Below are 19,187 nucleotides of genomic sequence, written 5' to 3' on the forward strand. Positions count from 1 at the left end.
ATTTTCTACTAGTTTTGATAATACTAGCAATAATGATTCTGCAATAAATATTTTAAAACCTCAATTAAAACCATGTTTAAATGGTAAATTATTTCATATCAGATGTGCATGTCACATCTTAATTTATGTATTAGGATACTTTAAATATTATTTCTACTCATATTTCTAAAATTAGAAATTGTATTATATATTTATTAAAAACTTTGGATCAAGAAACAAAAATTTAAATATTTACGTCAAAATTATGTTTTAAAATATAAACATTTTATATGAGATGTTAAACATGGATAAAACTCTACATATGCTATATTAGAAAGTTGCATTTCTCATAAACAATATTGTATTTGAGGAAGACTGGGAAATGACTATTTATATAAGAGATTTTTTTTTAAACATTTTTATGATGCAACTAATGAATTATCGGGTATCTATTATCCAACTATTTGTAATTTACCTTATCAACTAATGGTGATTAGTGATTGTTTTGCAAAATATAGAATTAATTCACATTATAAGTATTGTTGAAATAATGGAAAATAAATTTAAAAAATATCGAGAGAATATTTTCCTCTTTATTTCTTAGCTACAATATTAAATCCTAAGATTGGGAAAGATGATTTAGATATTTTACTTGAAACGTATTGTGAAAATATGAATATTGAAATTGAAAATAAAAAAGTAGAAATTAATAATTTATTTTTTAAAATGTACGAATTATATGAATTTGAAGTAACACAAAATAATTCTACAAATTGTACAATTGCATTTTTCTACTTCTGAATCTGAACTCGAGTCCAATAATAAAAGAAAAAACATTTTTATTTAATAATTAGAAAATAGAGATCTACTACCTCAACAACAAGTTCATTTACTGAACTTAATTTTTATTTACAAGCAAATTTTTCTTCTTTAGGTGATAGAACATTTTAATATTTTAGCTTGGTGGAGTGAACATTCAAAAAATTATTCAGTTCTCACCATCATGGCACGTGATCTACTAACCCCTCCGGTGTCTATAGTTCCATCGGATTATTATTTTAGTAAATATGATAGGTGTTAGATGGCAAGAGAAATTGTATTAATGGTGAAAGTATAGAAATGTGCATCTACTTTAAAGATTGGTTGGATGTTGAAGACAAACTACAGGACAAAGGAGGTAAGACACTACACCCAATATTTCACCTGATGCAGATGATGAAAGTGATTCATGAACCATAGTTGTACAGCGTTTTTTTAAATTATTATAAATTTTGTTTTACCTTTATTTAATTTATTTTCTATTTTTAACAACATAATTTTGTATTTTCAAATTGTAACTATATTGTATTTTTTATATGTAATTAATTTATTCCATTTTTCAATTTTCATATTTCATTCATCCAAGTATTCAACCATTATATGCTTTGTAGTTTATATGATGTATCATTCAAATTTAAATAAAATAAAATTTCTATTTTTCTTCTAATTTGTTATTCTGGTTAAGTACTTTTTTTCATTTATTTGTTGGATTTCTCATTTCTTATTTTTTCAAATAATTCTCGAAGGCCAAAGGAGAGTTAAATGTTTTTATTTTACAGTTCTACTTAAAAAAGAAATTAAAAAAAAATTCAAAAAAGCAAAAAAAAAAAACATACCAATCTAGCCCGATTCGGCCCACACCATAGGCCCAATTTGTGGCCAGCCCAATTCAGCCCAGGCCCATCACGGCACGACACAGCCCGGTCCCACACAAGCTTGGGCCGTGGGCCATGACGGGCCGACCCCCCAAGTTATCCCTGGGGAGGGCGGCACGGCCCGCACTTTGCGCAGGCCGCCCGTTTTACACCTCTTCCAGATATCTTTTGAGTTGCCATATTTTTATTGCAGCAATTTTTTTAATACTAATAATATTAGGAAAAAAAATCTTAACACGATCCTAACAGAAAATTGCATAATCAGCGCGGCACTGGGTTGTCAAATTGGCGTCTCCAATAAATGTGTGTTCATTTCTTATGAATCCCTTTCTATTACATATTTTCGTTGCAAAACACAGGGGATACACCTAAAATATACCGATGAACTCTACAACTATTACTACCTTTTCTTTCTCTACAATTTAAATAAAAATAAAAGTAAATTGGATTATTGGAATCCACTAGCTCTTCGTCATTTTATCACTACCAGTTTCAACGGGTTTCAACTACCTCGGCCTCCATGGTGTCAGGGTTCTTCATCCGTCCCGGGTGGCTATCAGTAGCTGGGGCAGTCCATTTACCAGAGAGTGCCAAGCTCATCATCTCGTATATCTTACCACCCAGCTGAGCTGGATTCTCAGGCTGCATTGAAAATTAAGATAACAAAGAGCTAGAACAATCAGATACATCATCCATGTTCCTATGAAAAGCAAAAGACTTGGTTATATGACCCACCAAGTGAGAGGAAGCTCTACCAAGTACCAAGCCACGTGGGTTCATAAATGATTGATATTAATGAGCATATTACCAAGGATCTATGAGCAACCCAATAAACAAAACCTAGATAAACACATACTTCAAAAAAAATTAAAAAAAATAAAAGATGCACTTATTTATCGGGACAGGGCCAACAGTGGTTGGATTGTGAGTACTGCAAATCTGACCCATGTGCTGCAATAATCAACCCACACGCGGTCATCCACTAAAGGATGACTACCCTAGCCTTAAGTAGCAAACCTGGAAACAGAACAGAATACTCACAGTGAAACCACTAGAAATGAGGGCTGTGTCATACAAAAGATCAATAGCTCTCAGTGCATCTTCATCATCTGGTCTACTCTTGTATGCAACCTGCATTACATAGAAAATCATTTAACATTTAGAGTGGTACACTGACATCATCAAATAAGGAAAAGAGTTGACTTTGTTATATTTCACCATACATTCAAGTCTTTGATGATTTGGTGATCTGGATTGATCTCGAACACCCTCCTGCTTCTCATGAACTCCAGGCTAGATGGGTCTCCCACTGCCTGTGCCTTCATCAACCTGTAAAGATTTTAAATTAGATTTAAGGGGTGAGCTAACATGCCATGACATGAGTTCCCATTACCAGATTTATGATCTGAAAAAGAAGGCTTTCACCTCTCCATGTTTGCAGACCAGCCAAATTTCCCAGAAACGAGAACACACGGTGATGTGCTCAGGCGGTTAGATATCTGAACACTAGAAACTTTGTCACCCAAGTGCTTCTTGATCCATTCACAAGTTCGACCAAATTCCTGCTTCATCTCCTTCTCCTTCTCATTCTTATCACCTGTCACAACAGCTTAGGTAGATCAGATATCTAGATTTAACCAACTAGATCATTTTGTTTTTATTTACAAGTTCTGGCTAATCAGCATGATCTAATGACAGCAAATGGCATCTCCCTGCCTTTGATTTTGAAGAGGCATTTATTTCCTTCTTGTGTGCTCGTGTGTATTCTCTTTTTATTTCTTCTTTTTTTCCTTTTTTTTTGGGTTTTTCTTTTTCTTTTTCTTTTTTTCTTTTGGGGGTGGGGTGTTCAATATACTAACCTAAATCCAGGTCCTCCTTGCTGATGTCAACAAAGTTCTTTTCCTTGTAGGATTTCAAGTTTTGGATGGCAACCTCGTCAATGGGATCAATTAAGAAGAGAACCTAGAGCAACAATACCCAAGAACGTAAATAAAAGAAAACGGTAGAAAGACTGCATAAAAAATCAGCTCAAAAGTATTGTCCAGACAAAGATAAGCATATACTTCAAAATCTTTCTCAGAAAGCCCTTCTAGGAAAGGAGTGTTCCTTGCACTTGTCAGACTCTCTGTTGCAATGTAGTAGATATCTTTCTGCTCAGGCTTCATGTTCTCAACATACTCATCTAAACTGATCATCTCTTCATCACTCTGAGAAGAGAAGAATCGAAGCAAAGGTGCAATACGCTTGTGGTTTTCACGATCTTCAATGCATCCCAATTTCAGGTTCTTGCCAAAATTCTCCCAGAACTTCTCATAGTCCTAGAGTAAAAGAATATACAAGTAAATCAATAGGCACAGGGCACAAGCTATAAAATCGAAAAAAAAATAATAAAAGATACAGATACCTCTCTATTCTCACTCATAGATATGCCCAAGATCATATCAAAAGCCTTTCGAACCAATCGCTTCCTCATGATCCGTACCTACCAAGATGAAAAGCAAGACACCAAGGTCAATTTCGTGATTTACTTTGTTAGGCATATAATAAGCAAAAACTTTCTTAAGAGGTTTCCCCAAAAGGTTATTTGAGGTATGGTGGATGCACTTACAATGCGACTTTCTTGAAGAATTTCTCGCGAGACATTCAGTGGAAGGTCATTTGAATCCACAACACCTTTCACAAAGCTTAGATATCTAGGAAACTAGTCAATAGAAACTGGTGTGAGATAACTTGAACTAGAAGTTCTCTTTTGCAAGAAGAGAAAGGAGCAGTATGTTCCATTCTAAATGGTGGAATACCAAAAAAGACCTGTTGATTCATCTTACCAGTTCCCCATCAAAGTCATCTGAAATAAACACTCGCTTCACATGGAGCCTTATATTCTTTGTCTTGGGATTAATAATATCATCTCTTCCTGTGGGAGCGATAGCTGGCACATAAAGAATAGATCTGAACTCTACTTCACCCTGCAATTAGCCAATTTGTGAATCTCAAAAAGGAAAAATAACTGTGCAGAAATTCTCTCGTGGGGAAACCAGTTCTTAGTAACTTTTTGCAAAGGAAGAACTCAAGAGATCTCAACTTTTTTTCTCATTCATTCTTGTCTCATTGGAGCAGGTATAAAGTGTTTAACCAATGAGTTATTTAAACACAGAGATATCGACTATCAAGCCAATCTTGCAAAGTCACAGAAAATATTTCAGTAAACAATCCAGGCAAAGGAAATAGTATTTTAATATTTCTGGTCATCTAGAAAGGGTATCCTATATGGTTGTTTTTAAGGAAACCTCTAGGATTTATTCCCAGTTATCTCATGTATTATATTATTATCATTACCTCTGTAGTGAAATGTGAAGATGCCAAAGGATCCAGGTACTCGTTGAAAGTCTTCTTGTAGAACTCACTGTACTCTTCTGTAGTGACTTCCTTAGGGTTGCGTAGCTGCAAATAGAACACAGAAAACATGTGAATTGTTCCCTGATAAACCCGGGACAGTCAACAGAGGAGAATCTATGTTTTTTTTCTTTTTTTGATAAATAGAGGAGAATCTATTTTAAGGCTTACCCATATAGGCTGGGTTTCATTGGTGAGCTCCCAGTCCCAATACCTCTCAACTATGGTCTTCGTTTTCTTCTTTTTCTGTTAGAACATAAGCATCAGAAGGGTTGCCATCAAACTTCAATTTGGTAGCTCAAAAACACAACAGAAAGAAACAGTCAACACAATGGAAGACCATGAATTACCTCATCCTTGCCATCTTCTCCATCTTTTTTAGTTTCAGCTGGATCCTCATCAACTTCAACCTGTTAGAGATTTCCCAGCATCAGGAGCACAGAATTAATGTTTTCACATCCAACAGAGAATAACTCATTTACATTGGAGAGTTCTGAAACCAAGAGAAGCAGAAGCAACAAATCCATACAATGGTTGGGCCATTGAACTGGCAAATTATGCCACTTTAGGTTCAGAATTAACCTTACAAGAACTAGGTAGAATTAACATCGAGAGTCTTTGTCATCCTGGCCCAACATGTCTTTACATTTAAGGTAAAATAACTTATAGTCTGGTTTAAGTATGACACTCATAAAGCACCATAACTTCATCCTTGTACATATAATAATACTAATGTCAAAAAAACTTCATCCACCAATCTTAAGTCCAAGAAATAAGAATATTTTATCAAAATAAAGTGAAGAAACCACACTGACATGAACCCAACCCAAAAAAAGAGTGGGGTTGGGTTGGGGTTGTTGAACTCAACCTAACCTAACCTGGCCCAACTTGCACCCCAAGGTACTATTGGAGTTTGAAAGAGCTTGAGAAAGAGTTTGGGGAATGGATAGAGATTGTGTAGATGGGGGGCAGGAGGAGTAGTGTTATGAAGAAGAAAACAGGGATTTTTAACCCCTTAACATGGCTTGCGGAGGGCCTGAGGCCCATAGGTTGACCCAGATCAACAAATGGCTGAACTTGGTCCAACTCACTCTCATGCAAGCAAACTGTGGGTCAATCAGTTGCAATAGGAGCTACTTAATCCTTCACATGGCAGAGCTCAGAATGATGACAAAATCAGTGATGCATAAGAATATAAGTATTTTCTATTTTGTGGTGCACCAATACAGGGCTATGTACACAGACCTCTTTAGTAAATCCCTTTTCTTGCCAGGTGTATATAGGAAACGAGACAAACTGTGAATAGTTCTTCACAAGCTTCTGAATTCTTTCTGGATGTGCAAAGCCTTTGTCATCACGCTGTAAACAGGCAGAGAAAACAACTGCTAGCAATCAGGACAAGGGGTCTGGAATAGTTTCACTGAGCACATGGAAGCAAATAATTGTGCTTAATGACCTTCATATATAGTGTAAGGCGTGTCCCTCTTGGAATGAGTTTCTTTGGGTCTGTCTCCTCTCGAATTGTATAAGAACTAGCATTGGCTTCTCCTTCCCATACATATTGCTTATCAGATTTTGGGCTCTTTGTTGAAACAACAACCTGTGAATATCAAGAGTATCATTAGAAACCAACAAAAAGGAGAGAGAATGAAGAGATAATTTCAAGACTAGTTGATGACATACTCGATCAGAAACTAGGAATGCTGAGTAAAATCCAACACCAAATTGACCTATTAAATTGTTGGCAGCACCAGCACCCTTACTATCCTGTATCCATTCAGATTATCTAAGTCCACTGCATGGCCTTAAAATGACAAAACTAGTTTGTCCATAAAGCACACCTTCACTGCCTTCAAGAACTTTGCAGTTCCACTTTGTGCAATGGTTCCAAGACAGTCAACAAGCTCTTGCTGGGTCATACCAATACCCGTGTCACTGCACAAACAACAAAACAAACTCATTATATAGTTTTTCCATGATATATGCCAGATCCAAGTCTGGCAGTTCTCCCTGAAACCAGCCATATCTTGTGATTCATGACACTTACGTAATAGTTATAGTCCCATTGTCTTTGTCTGTCTGGACACGGATATCAAGATCTACTGCATCTTTCAAAAGCTCAGGATCTGTAACACTTAGAAAACGCAGCTTGTCCAAGGCATCACTTGCATTGCTATTGCCAATGTATTATATGTCAATTATGAAAGCCAATAAGCCATTAATATCAATAATAAAATAGGAATCTCTTTACTGATAGAAGAGAAAAAAGGAAAAAGGTAAATAGGGGAAAGCCTCTCAGCATTGGTACCACCAATTGGTAGAGATCATTCTATAGGAAGGCACTACTTACTCTGGATTCATCAATACCAGACAACCCCACACGGCCACACCAAGAGTTAATTCAGACTATAAACTGGTTATTATGGAAATAATTGGGAGAGCACAGAACCATTTTCAATTGGTTGCTCCCAGGCCCTCCAAAAGATTCCTCCAATGTGGATTATGGGGCATCTGTGGAAGCTAAGATTTTTTTTATATAAATCACAAGCATTTTTCTAATGATAGAAGCCAAGAGATATTATGAAAGCAATGCCTTTTGAACAAATGAAGTGAAAATCGATTCAGTACGTGGATACCTAATGAGCTCCCGAAAAAAGACCTCTTTGTTGCTATACAAACTGTTAACAATGAGGTCCATGAGACGACTAACCTGCATCCAAATGAGAAATATACCAAAAAAATAATGACATAAACCTTGCTTAACAACAAAAACGATAACCAAACTAAACCTTCAGTCCAGGCTGAATACCTCTGCTTGGTACTCATATTTCTGAACTGGAGGATCAGAGGCAACAGATGCCGCTGCTGTCGATTCATATTGCTTCCCCAAAAACAGGCCACTGCTTAGGTTGAACAGGGCGGGATGATTAATGTTCTGTCTTCCTGAGATCATCACTGAATAGTATCTGCTTAATGATTGGGAGAGCCTAGAATCACCATCTTGAGACTAAAGAAGAGGTGGATGGATAGCACATACGAAATATCAGTTTACATCCAGAAATAATTCAAGGTAGCATAACAAACAAATCCCAGACCAGAATTTGCAAAATGCACCCCATCTATCATCAAATTCAGTCACAAGAAAATACAAAACGTTTCTCATGGATTGGAGATAAATTTCAAAGAAAGAAACACATTGTACAATGGTGTTGCATTACAGGGCTAGTGTATTACCAACAACAAAGACATGTTTGAAGTCAATTGGTCATTATTAGTCTGGGCATTATATGATTAATTAATTATGAGGCATATTGAAGTACATCATTTTAATGGGCTTGGTTTTGTAAGTGAATTACATTGTGCATCACTGAATTCACTTGGAGACGGGCAAAAGACTATAAAATATGACATCAGAATTTGAGAAATGACAAATTTAATAAAAGAAATACAGAAACTTCATGTACAAGAGATGGTTTCCATGACATATTTCCATTTCCACTTCCATGGGTAGTGACACGAAATTTACTGGAATCAACAGATTCCCCAGTGAACACTAATAACCAAACTGGACGACCAGACTGGCTAAACCATGACCGAGGCCAATATCTGGTTCGGACATACCCTAGAAACCAGAATAGGTAAAAAACGCCCAAAACCAGCTGATCATGCAGTTTAAATAGAAAACCGGTGAACTGGTCCCGGATTCCTAAAACCGCCTAGATCTCAAATGTGTAGAATTTTCAAATTGCAAATGGCAAGATTCAAACACATGACTTTTTTCCTTTGATATTGTCTTGTTAACATTAATCCACTTCATTATTTGTGTTGATTTATGAATCTCTAATTTACATATTGCATTAATGAACATGTATTTCAAAGAAAATGTGAATTGGGGGTTTGAACCCTGGTCAATTACTTTAAAAATTAAAGAACTAGCCATACTTATATAATATATTATTTATACTATTTAATTATTTATGTGTCCTATGGTATATATATGTATGTCACATTATTATGGTTCGACTCTAGTTGGGCCATGGTTGAACCTCTAACCCGTAAACCTCTTCCCTTTCCAACTATGTCTGGCCCGATTCTCTGAACATTGACTATAACATAAGTTCATGGCAATATTGTAGATATGTGGAGTAACAATGTTATTGCCCTCCTAACTTACATGATTACCACTTTGAGCTAGTTCAGTGTTCATTTCAAACATGAAATTAAATATTACTATATTAGTTTATGTAATAGATTATTTGGTTGATCTATTAGAACCATTTGCATTTTCTATGAGTTTAAATTTTGTTTTAACTCATTCTATCATGAAGTTTTGAATCTTGAAGTTTACAAGACAACTTCAAAATGTATTCTTTTGTCTATAACTTTAGTTTCTTAGCTTTGTTTAATGATTTAAAAAGGTGTGCCTACGCTTCTTTTATCATTTCATAAAATATCATTCTTTATTTTTGCTTATTTTACAATGTTTCCACAATGTCTATAATTTTTACCAGTATTTTAAAAGCGCTAGGGACAATTTGTGCCTGAGGCACAAGGTGCAAGGCCGTGCACCTTTTTGAAGCAAGGCGCAAAAAAATAAATAAATAAATAAAACCTAAAAAAAAAAAAAAAAGTCAGAAAATTCAAAAAATGCCAAAACTTTAAAAAAAAATGCAAAAAATTCAATAAATATTAAACACAATATTAATAAAAATATAAACTTAAATTTTAAAATAAATGTTTTAAAAAACTTATTATCTAAAATTAAAATACATAAACATAACATGTAAGGCGTATTCAAATGAAAATTTAAAAATAAAAGAAAACATATAAAGCATTTTGAGAGTGATATTTCCTAACCCTAGACCCCCTAGTTCCTTTGGCTTACATATTTGTTCCCACTTAACCAAGTGATCATTCTTTTCATCTCCCAATTCCCACATGAAATCCCTCATGTATTTCTCTATCTGTCTTGCAACCTGATGGGAACCAAGGCCCCAACCCAACCCAGAGGCCCAGGCCTCCACTCACTCGGACTTACCTAAGGAAGAACACACGCAAGCCGTTTCAGCACCTAACTACAACAAGCAACATGTCAGTTGGTCCCTCTGCATGAGTTCGTTAGAGCACACTGAATTTTGTCACACAAATATTGGTTCGCCAACTAGGTATGACAGTTCTCTACACTTCTCCATTTGCTGTTAGAGTGGCGGATGGTAACCACATTGAATGTGAAAGTATTTGTAAAAACGAAAAGCTGGTAATCCAAGACCACACTTTCATCGTGGACCTGCATCCATTGGATTTCAGCAGGGCAAATGTAGTGTTGGGTGTACAATGGCTGAGCCAACTAAGCTCGGTCCTTTGTGACTGGGGACATATGACCATGGACTTCTATTGTGAAGGGCTCCGCTGCCATCTGCAAGGTCAGGAGATACCCGGCCCACTAGTGGAAGGTCTACACTCCATGATAAAAAGGGGGGGTTTGGAAAGGAACACCTGCTGCTGATGCAGATGGGCCCAGTGCCTATTGGGCCTTTACTAAGGCTAGAAAATGAGGTCCAACCATCTGAGAAAGACCATGATAACAAAGGGTCATAGGCCAATTCCCAGAAGTCTTTAGAGACCCAGACCAGCTTCCTCCAAATCAGTTCCAAGACCACCGCATACCCCTAACTCCAGGGGCAGCCCCTACCAATGTGCGGCCCTACAGATACCCGCACTTCCAAAAGACTGAGATTGAGAGGCTCGTGAAGGAGCTCCTGCACAAGGGATGGATACAGCCTTGTACAAGCCCGTTCTCGTCCCCAGCACTCCTTGTTAAAAGAAAGACGAGTCCTGGCGTTTTTGTGTATACTATCGGGCCCTGAACCATATCACAGTCAAGGATAAGTTTCCGATTCCAGTTATGGATGAGCTATTAGATGAGCTGGGGTAAGCCAAGTATTTCTCCAAAATGGACCTCCGATCCGGCTATCACCAAGTCCGGGTCCACTCTGAAGATATATACAAAACAGCCTTCAGAACCCATGATGGACACTATGAGTTCCTAGTTATGCCGTTTGGGTTGTCCAACGCCGCTTCTACCTTTCAGGCCATCAAGAATGATGTCTTAAGGCCCTACCTCCGGCGTTTTATTTTGGTCTTCTTTGATGACATTCTGGTATACAGCAAGGATTGGGATTCACACCTCCAACACTTGGAACAAACATTGAGCTTGCTGAAACAGCACCAACTGTTTGCCAAACTTCCAAAGTGTGTTTTTGGGCAGACTGAAGTCCATTATTTGGGCCATGTGGTTGCAGCTGGACGGGTCATGGCTGACCCAGAAAAAATAATTTGTATATAGGACTGGCCCACGCCCAAGACAGTTAAAGCCTTGCGCAGGTTTTTGGACCTTACCGGCTACTATCAGAGGTCCATATGTAATTATGGGTCACTAGCAGTCCCACTAACTGGGCTTCTCAAAAAAGACTGCTTCGTTTGGACGGAGCAGGCCCAGAAGGCTTTTGATTCCCTCAAGCTGGCCATGACCCCACCACTCCTAACCTTACCAAATTTCGAAGAGACCTTTGTAGTTGAATGTGATGCATCAGGTGTGGGGACTGGAGCGGTGCTCATGCAAAATGGAAGGCCCATATCTTATTTCAGCAAGGCCCTCTCAACAGGAGCCCAAAACCAGTCAACATATACAAAGGAGCTTATGGCAATAGTGTTGGCAATCCATAAATGGCAACCATACTTGTTAGGTCAAAGGTTCATAATCCGAACTGATCAGAGAAGCTTAAAGTTTATATTGGACCAAAAAGCTCTCACCCCATATCAGAAAAAGTGGGTAATGAAGTTAATGGGCTTTGATTTTTTTATCAAATACAAGCTCGGAGTCACCAACCGAGCTGCAAATGCATTGTCACGGAAAGCTGAGTTGTCGCTGTTAGTACACTCTCAGCCCCATTACCCTCTACTTGAAGCTTTGCGAGAGGAGGCCAGAAATTACCCCAACCTTGAAAAGGTGCGGCAAAGCTATTTGCAAGACCCCACCTCTACACTGGGGTACACCATAAAGGGACCAGACTTGTTTTTTAAAGGGAGATTTATTCTTTCTCCTACTTCAGCGCATCAGAAGGCCTTGTTAGAGCTCTATCATGATTCAGTATTGGGAGGGCATTCAGGTATTTTTCGGACTTATAAGAGGCTCTCATCACATTTTTATTGGCTCAACATGAAGAAGACAGTAGAGCAGCACATAGCACAGTGTACAGTATGCAAACAACAAAAGTACTCGGCCCAATCCCCTCCTGGGCTCCTGCAACCCCTCCCAATTCCATCACAGATTTGGGAAGATATATCCCTGGACTTCATCATTGGCCTTCCACCCTCTGGGGGCAAGACGGTGATTATGGTGGTGGTCGACAGGCTCCCTAAGTATGGATACTTCATTGCCCTATCACATCCCTACACCGCAACTTCAGTAGCTGAAACCTTCATCAAAGAAGGGATAAGACTCCACGGTACCCCCAAATCGATCGTCTCAGATCAGGATCCAGCTTTCCTCAGTCAGTTCTGGAAGGAATATTTCCATTTACAGGGGGCAATGCTTCATCGATCTACTAGCTATCACCCTCAGTCTGACGGACAAACTTAAGTGTCGAATAGATTCTTGGAAACTTACCTACGTTGTTTTGTGGGTTCTAGGCCCAAACATTGGACAAAGTGGCTCCCATGGGCCCAATACTGGTACAACACCACATTCCAGGCGGCAGCAGGCATGACACCATTCAAAGCAGTGTATGGAAGGGAACCACCACACATCCTTCCGTATGAAATGGGTTCAACCGTAGTAGCAGAAGTCGAAGCCCAGTTGTTGGCACAAGACGAGGTGCTCAGCCTCCTAAAGGAGAACTTATACAAGGCTAACAACTCGTGAAGAAGCAATATGACAAAAAACATAGGGCCGTCGACTTTCAGGTGGGAGACTACGTCTACCTCAAGCTACAACCCTATCGGCAGTCCTCAGTAGCAAAAAGGGCCTGGCATAAGCTCTCTCCTCGCTACTTTGGGCCGTTCAAGATAATTGAGAAGATAGGCAATGTTGCCTACTGACTGGACCTGACCAAGACAGCTCGTCTCCACCCAGTTTTTCACATCTCCTTACTTAAGAAGTCCGTGGGAGATCCAACCAAAGTTAGCAACAACCTCCCAACATTTGCGGAAGATGGAAACATTACCCTCATACCGGCCAAGATATTGGATTACCGTTGGGTCCACCACAGGAAGAACATAGTGCAAGAAGCCTTAGTAACCTGGACTGGACTTCCCCCCCCCCCCCCAATGACTCCACGTGGGAACCGTATTGGCAGCTGAAAAATCAATTCCCAGATTTGAACCTTAAGGACAAGGCCCATCTTGAAGGAGGGAGAACTGTGGGAACCAAGGCCCAGACCCAACCCAGAGGCCCAAGCCTCCACTCACTCGCACGTACCTGAGGAAGAATACACGCAAGCCATTTCAGCACCTAACTGCAACAAGCAACACATCAGCTAGTCCCTCTGCATGAGTTCGTTAGAGCACGGAGTTTGTTAAGATATTTTGTAACCCAAAACTATTATAAATATGGGTTGGCCGAATGAATGAACAGGCAAATGAATCCTCTCTCTCTCTCTCTCTCTCTCTCTCTCTCTCTCTCTCTCTCTTCATATCTGCATAGGAGGAAGGGTCTCCCTCGAAGAGACTCCTGAGGTGAGCAGCAACTCATCACAACCCTTGTTAGCACACAGAAAGTAGATAGGAAATAGATGGGTAGGTTTGTTAGGGTGGCTCTAATCAGGGTTATTCTTCCTCCTGGAGAGATATAGTTTATTTTCCATAGAGCTAGTTTTTTAGCAAACCTCTCTAAAACCAGCTTCCAAAAACCATCAGTTCTCGGGTTTCCCCACAAAGGTAATCCTAAGTAGATTGCAGGCAGCCCCTCTGCAAAACTTGAAAGTTCCCCCTCTTCCCAGTTAATCCCGACAATTCCACTTTTACTCCAATTTATCCTCAGCCTTGGCAAGCCCACAAATTTCACAGATTTATTGACCATAATGGTTACATATATAGAATGTGAAGTTTGTTAGAGTGAATCATAACAGAAAGGTAGAAGGTGATTATTGCAACAATCATGGCAACGATTGGCCTTCAATGGCCTAACAGTCCACTGTGAGATTCCCGTGTCATCCTGGCATAGCGGTGTGTTAGGCAGTGCCATGTGCGCAAGAGCTTTCATAAACTCTAACATGTTATGAGCTTCACTGGACCAATTGGGTTTGGAAACTCTTTCAAAGATGGGACTATTGTGCTTCTATCATGGACTGAAACTAGTCCACTACTCGACTCTATGAGATGGTCGAACCTTATTGTGGGAGGGGACTGCAATGGAGGAGGGCCCATGGGCGCTCCAAATATGGTTAGAGAAGTTTCATGTTTCTCTTTCAAATGCATGCTTAGATCAGATAATACATTAGCTAGTTACCCTTGCAAGGAGCAACCAGGGACCAACTTCTTTTGGAATACCGGAACCAGGTATTTATGTAATTCATTGTAATTAAAGTGTGATCTAAATAGTGTTAGCAGCTGAGATCGGTTTGTACTGTCTTCTCTTTATCCTATCCGGAGATTGAAAAGCTTTTCTTTCATTTCATTAATAAAATTCACGGTCAATGATCAAAAAGAATCGATATCCAACATTATACTTGAGTTTGGGATATATCAAACAGGAAAGAATATCAATTAGGGTTCATGGCTTACCACCGAGTTGGTGAATGAAGTCGACGAGGAACTTAGAACAGCAGCTACACTTCGGTGTCGTGCGCCGCCGTTGCGCAGAATAGCAGCGACGGAGCGCCTCGGTAGCCTGTGCATTTTAGCTCCCTCGTGACGACAAACCCGTAGAAGAAGAAATTGTTTATCACCAGCTGCACTGCCGAATTAGGGTTTTAGTAGGGCTCTAGAATGGATGTAGAAGTTTCTGGACGTGGACACTTTTCCGGTTTTCCGCCCTCTAAGTTTGGAATGCTGAAACGGACCGAACCGAAATTTCCGATTAACCGAATCGGTCGGTTGGGTTTCGATTCGGTATTTTAAAAAACCGAAGGTTGGTACCGATATAGAAATAGGTGGTTAATCAAATTGATCGATATAGATATATTTCTATATTACATGTATACTTCTATATATTATATATAGATTTTATATTTATATATATTATATTATAAATATATAATATAATATTTTATATATTTTTCTATTTTTTATTATATATTTTTATATCTTTATAATATATACAATAAATACAAAAAAAAAAAATCAATGGACCAAACCAATGGTTAATCGAACCAATTAATTGATCGGCTTCGATTGGGTTTCGGTTATTAGTTTTCAAAAAATTGGTCATACTGGTTCAGTTTCAAAAATAGGACCATGATTCAGTTCATGAGCAGCCTTACTCAATGCACAAATTGGATGTGTTGTGGGGCATGCTGATTGGGGCGCAAATGTGATCACAATTGGTAGAGAGATCACATCTATTGGGTTTTAATCTCATAAGAGATTAAATCCAATGGTTTTGATTGGTCAATTACATGAGAAATTGCACCTGCACACTTGTTTGAAAAATTAGTTTTTCTCTTACAAAACTTAGTTTTAAACTTCTCCCACATTGGAAAATTATAAGCTTTGTTTTAAATATTTTAATAGGAGCTGATTTACACTCCTTAGATATAATAGAGGAGAGTGGATATTTGATATCGTGCAACACGCGTGCATGCGTGTGCGGCGCAATGAGGCGCATTTTGCTCGCACCTGCGTGGCTCGCGAACAATTCAAACTTAACAGCCATTAACTGTTAATTACCTTTTGAAATTGTGATTATTCACGGTGCCTTCTCTGAACCAGCACCTACCTTTTTCTTCATACGTCTTCATAAACTATTGAAGGAACATGAATCAAACTTCAAAAAATACATTTTCAAAATCCACACTCTCTCTTTCTCTCTCTCTCTCACACACACACAGTCCGATCTGTTACATTCTCACTAAAGGTTTCTTCGGAGATTCTTCAACTTTGTTGGTTGCTGATTCTCGCACAAGGCTCTGTAGTATCCTAGGAACGGATTTGCCTGTAACCCAACAGCAAACTTAGTGAAACGGAATAAGGGCAAATAACGTTCTAAAGACAGTATCTTCAGACGTGCCTCAAAGCTTCTCCTCCAAAGTTACAGTGACCCCATTTCCCAACAACATCTGCACCCCACACACAAGTTTGGCTTCAGTTCAGGCATGCTGTATACGTGGACCATTCGTGTAGCATGAGGGTGTGCCACGTGTCTTTTAATCCGTGCATTGGCTTAATGTGTGTGAAATGAATTAGCAGAGTCTATCCTTTATGTCGTTAGCTTCTCATTCATTCCTTCCCACTTCCCGCTCGAGATTCAACGGACTCTGCCCTTACTAGGCACTCTCACTCTTTCCCTCTCCAACCAACAGCGACCAACAGTCATCACCGGTGACTGTTAACACAGGCAACCTAAAAAAAAAAACTCAAGTATTTTTGGACTCTGCCATGATAGAAGCTGAACTGTTATCACCAATGGCTGATAGAAGCCGAACTCCTCTTAACGGTAATTAGAGTTCAGATTCGCTTACCCTTGCCGAACAAGCAAGAATAGCAAGTGTTGGAAAATGAGATCATTGTAACTTTGGAGGAGAAGCTCTGAAGCGCGTCTGAAAACACTGTCTTTAGAACGTTATTTGCCCCCACTCAGTTTCACTGAGTTTGTTGTTGGGTTACAGGCAAATCCGTTCCTAGGATACAATAGAGCCTTGGACGAGAATCTGCAACCAGCAAAATTGAAGAATCTCCGGAGAAATCTTCTATAAAACTGTAACAGACCAGACTGAGAGAGAGAGAGAGACAGAGAGAAAGTGGATTTCGAAATTGTGTGTTTTGAAGTCCGATTCATGCTCCATATTGAAGGTTGAATCCGACTCCCCAAGCGGTAGAGTGAGAAACATGAGACAACGATGATGACATCTCCACTTCTTGTTTCCAATGGCCATCTCTTCTCTCATCAGACTCCTTTGTCCATAGAATCCGCAAGGGTAGGCGAATCTGAATGATTACCGTTGACAGGAGTTCGACTTCTATCAATCTCCGGTGATAACAGTCCGACTTCTATTAGGGTAGAGTCCAAAATACCTGAGGGGGTCGCCGGTTATGGCTATTAATCACCGCCGGTCCAACCGGGAGAGAGTGAGAGTGACTGGTGACAGTAGAGTCCGGTGAGTCTCGAGAAGGAAGTGGAAAATGTGGAATGGAACTAATGAGAAGCTAACAAAATGAAGGATAGTCATTTTGCACGCATTAAACCAATGCACGAATTAAAAGACGCGTGGCGCGTTCTCATGGTGTGTGAACGGTGCGTATATTTGCGTGCCTGGACTGAAACCGAAGTCCCCACACACGTGTCCTGCATGCATATCTAAACATGCATTGAGAACATCTCCTGTACTTATCACTCGGAGATGTTCCCAATGCACACAGTTCGGATGTGCTGTCGGGGACACTTAGTGGGGCGCAGATGTCTCGATGAATCTATGCCCCACACTGCGCACTTCACATGCATATCTAAAAGTGCATTGAGAACATCTCCGTTGCTTGTCATTGGGAGATGTTCCCATTACGTGGTTTGGATGTGTTGTGGGGTGTGCTCAGTGGGCGCAGATGTTCTCACATTCGACTATAAGTTACTTGGCATTCCTAATCTATACTGGGACTAGGCAATCATTACTTTAGAGTCCGTTTGGTTGGTGATTGGAATCGGAATCAGAATCCCTTAAAATCAGAATCGGAATAGTCTATTCCCCCTACTTGTTTGGTTCAAACAGGAACCAGAATCGGATTCCAATTGATACTGTTTGGTTCATCAAGAGACTGGAATCGGAATCGGCCATGATTTTCAGTTTTGCCCCTAATAAAAATAAAAAGCAGAAAATGCATGAAAATATCAAAAAATTGCAGAAATTTTGCAAGAAATATAGAAATTATAATAATTTTGTAGCAAATTCAAAAATTTTGCTTGTAGCTATCCACCGCTTCTTAAGCGTCTCCTCCGTCTCATTGTTAATCCACCCACACTCGCTCATGAACAGACTGACTAGGGTTTTTGGAGGGTAATTAGCAATAAAATCCTTCCGCACGTTATCACCCTCCAAATCCCTAACAACCTCCAAAAGGCAGTTGTTGCACTTGAAACCTCCCCCGAAGCTGATCATCATCATCACCCTATCACCTCTTCTTGGCCTCCTTGCTGGCTTCAAGTCGTACTCCATCAGCCCCAAACTCTTTGCCACCCCATCGATAACCGCCTTTCCGCCGGTGTGAAGGAAAAAATGGTCGATCCCAGTCTTGAAATTCACTCCTACTTTGACACCGCCGCTTTTGCCAGCAGATGCACTGTCCTTCTTGGGCTGAGGAAGGAGGCGTGTTACTATAACATATCGAAGCAGCTCCCTTAGTGGTAGCACCTTGGGTGCTAATACTCTGAGGTTCTCAACGAAGGCATGAGTGGCAGATTTTGGGAGGTTCTTGCCAAGGGGTGACCCTGGTCTACCCACGACACCTTCCTTCTGAATTGCACAGGGGAGGGGGTTGGGAATGGACATTTCCCCATATGGGGGAATGAATTCCACCTACACCAAACATCCAAAAACGGAATTACCCATTCATCATGATTTTTCAACATCTCTCTACTCATTATAACTTTTCAAAACGTCCAAGGAACCCAATGTTAAAGAGACTAATAGGCATTCGCAGATTACCATTTTATCCTTTTTTTATATTCAACACATTTTTCAATATTCCAAAAATGCCTTGTTATTATTCAACCCAACTCATTTTTCAACTTCCTTGGAATACTTTCAAGGAGCACAATATGAAAGCAAAATGTCTCTCAGCGAATAGAAATCTTATATATATAAGGTAGTTAGGTGTTTAAGGGCATTTTAATCATAAAAATATGTTTAAGACTGATAAGCCATTCAGGGATAATTTGGTCATGAGAATTGCACTTATGCTGATATGGACAAC

The 19,187-nt window shown here is 39.4% G+C and overlaps 1 protein-coding gene and 1 pseudogene across 2 annotated transcripts; both read right to left on the reverse strand.

Annotated features, from left to right (window-relative positions):
• Window positions 1-1,950: 1,950 nt before the first annotated feature.
• On the reverse strand, window positions 1,951-15,253 carry LOC148875099 (heat shock protein 90-6, mitochondrial-like). Of its 2 annotated transcripts, XM_088964163.1 has the most exons (20): window positions 14,850-15,253; window positions 7,876-8,073; window positions 7,703-7,776; window positions 7,114-7,239; window positions 6,908-7,001; window positions 6,750-6,833; window positions 6,523-6,666; window positions 6,312-6,425; window positions 5,417-5,476; window positions 5,238-5,312; window positions 5,010-5,114; window positions 4,499-4,639; window positions 4,282-4,374; window positions 4,078-4,155; window positions 3,737-3,991; window positions 3,533-3,635; window positions 3,099-3,270; window positions 2,897-3,002; window positions 2,715-2,804; window positions 1,951-2,315 (listed from the first exon to the last, which is right to left on the reverse strand). In XM_088964163.1, exons 1-20 carry the CDS (start codon window positions 14,961-14,963, stop codon window positions 2,166-2,168), a joined length of 2,376 nt encoding a protein of 791 aa, XP_088820289.1. In that variant the 5' UTR covers window positions 14,964-15,253; the 3' UTR covers window positions 1,951-2,165. The 2 variants fall into 2 exon arrangements, with proteins under 2 accessions (XP_088820289.1, XP_088820290.1); XM_088964164.1 differs by lacking the exons at window positions 7,703-7,776; window positions 7,876-8,073; window positions 14,850-15,253 and adding an exon at window positions 7,417-7,577.
• Window positions 15,254-16,123: 870 nt separating this feature from the next.
• On the reverse strand, window positions 16,124-18,763 carry LOC148875100 (3-ketoacyl-CoA synthase 12 pseudogene; annotated as a pseudogene).
• Between the last annotated feature and the right edge of the window lie 424 nt (window positions 18,764-19,187).

This window comes from Nelumbo lutea, chromosome 1 (genome assembly GCF_056320005.1).
Source record: "Nelumbo lutea isolate HS-2025 chromosome 1, American lotus-T2T, whole genome shotgun sequence".
NCBI lineage: Eukaryota > Viridiplantae > Streptophyta > Magnoliopsida > Proteales > Nelumbonaceae > Nelumbo > Nelumbo lutea.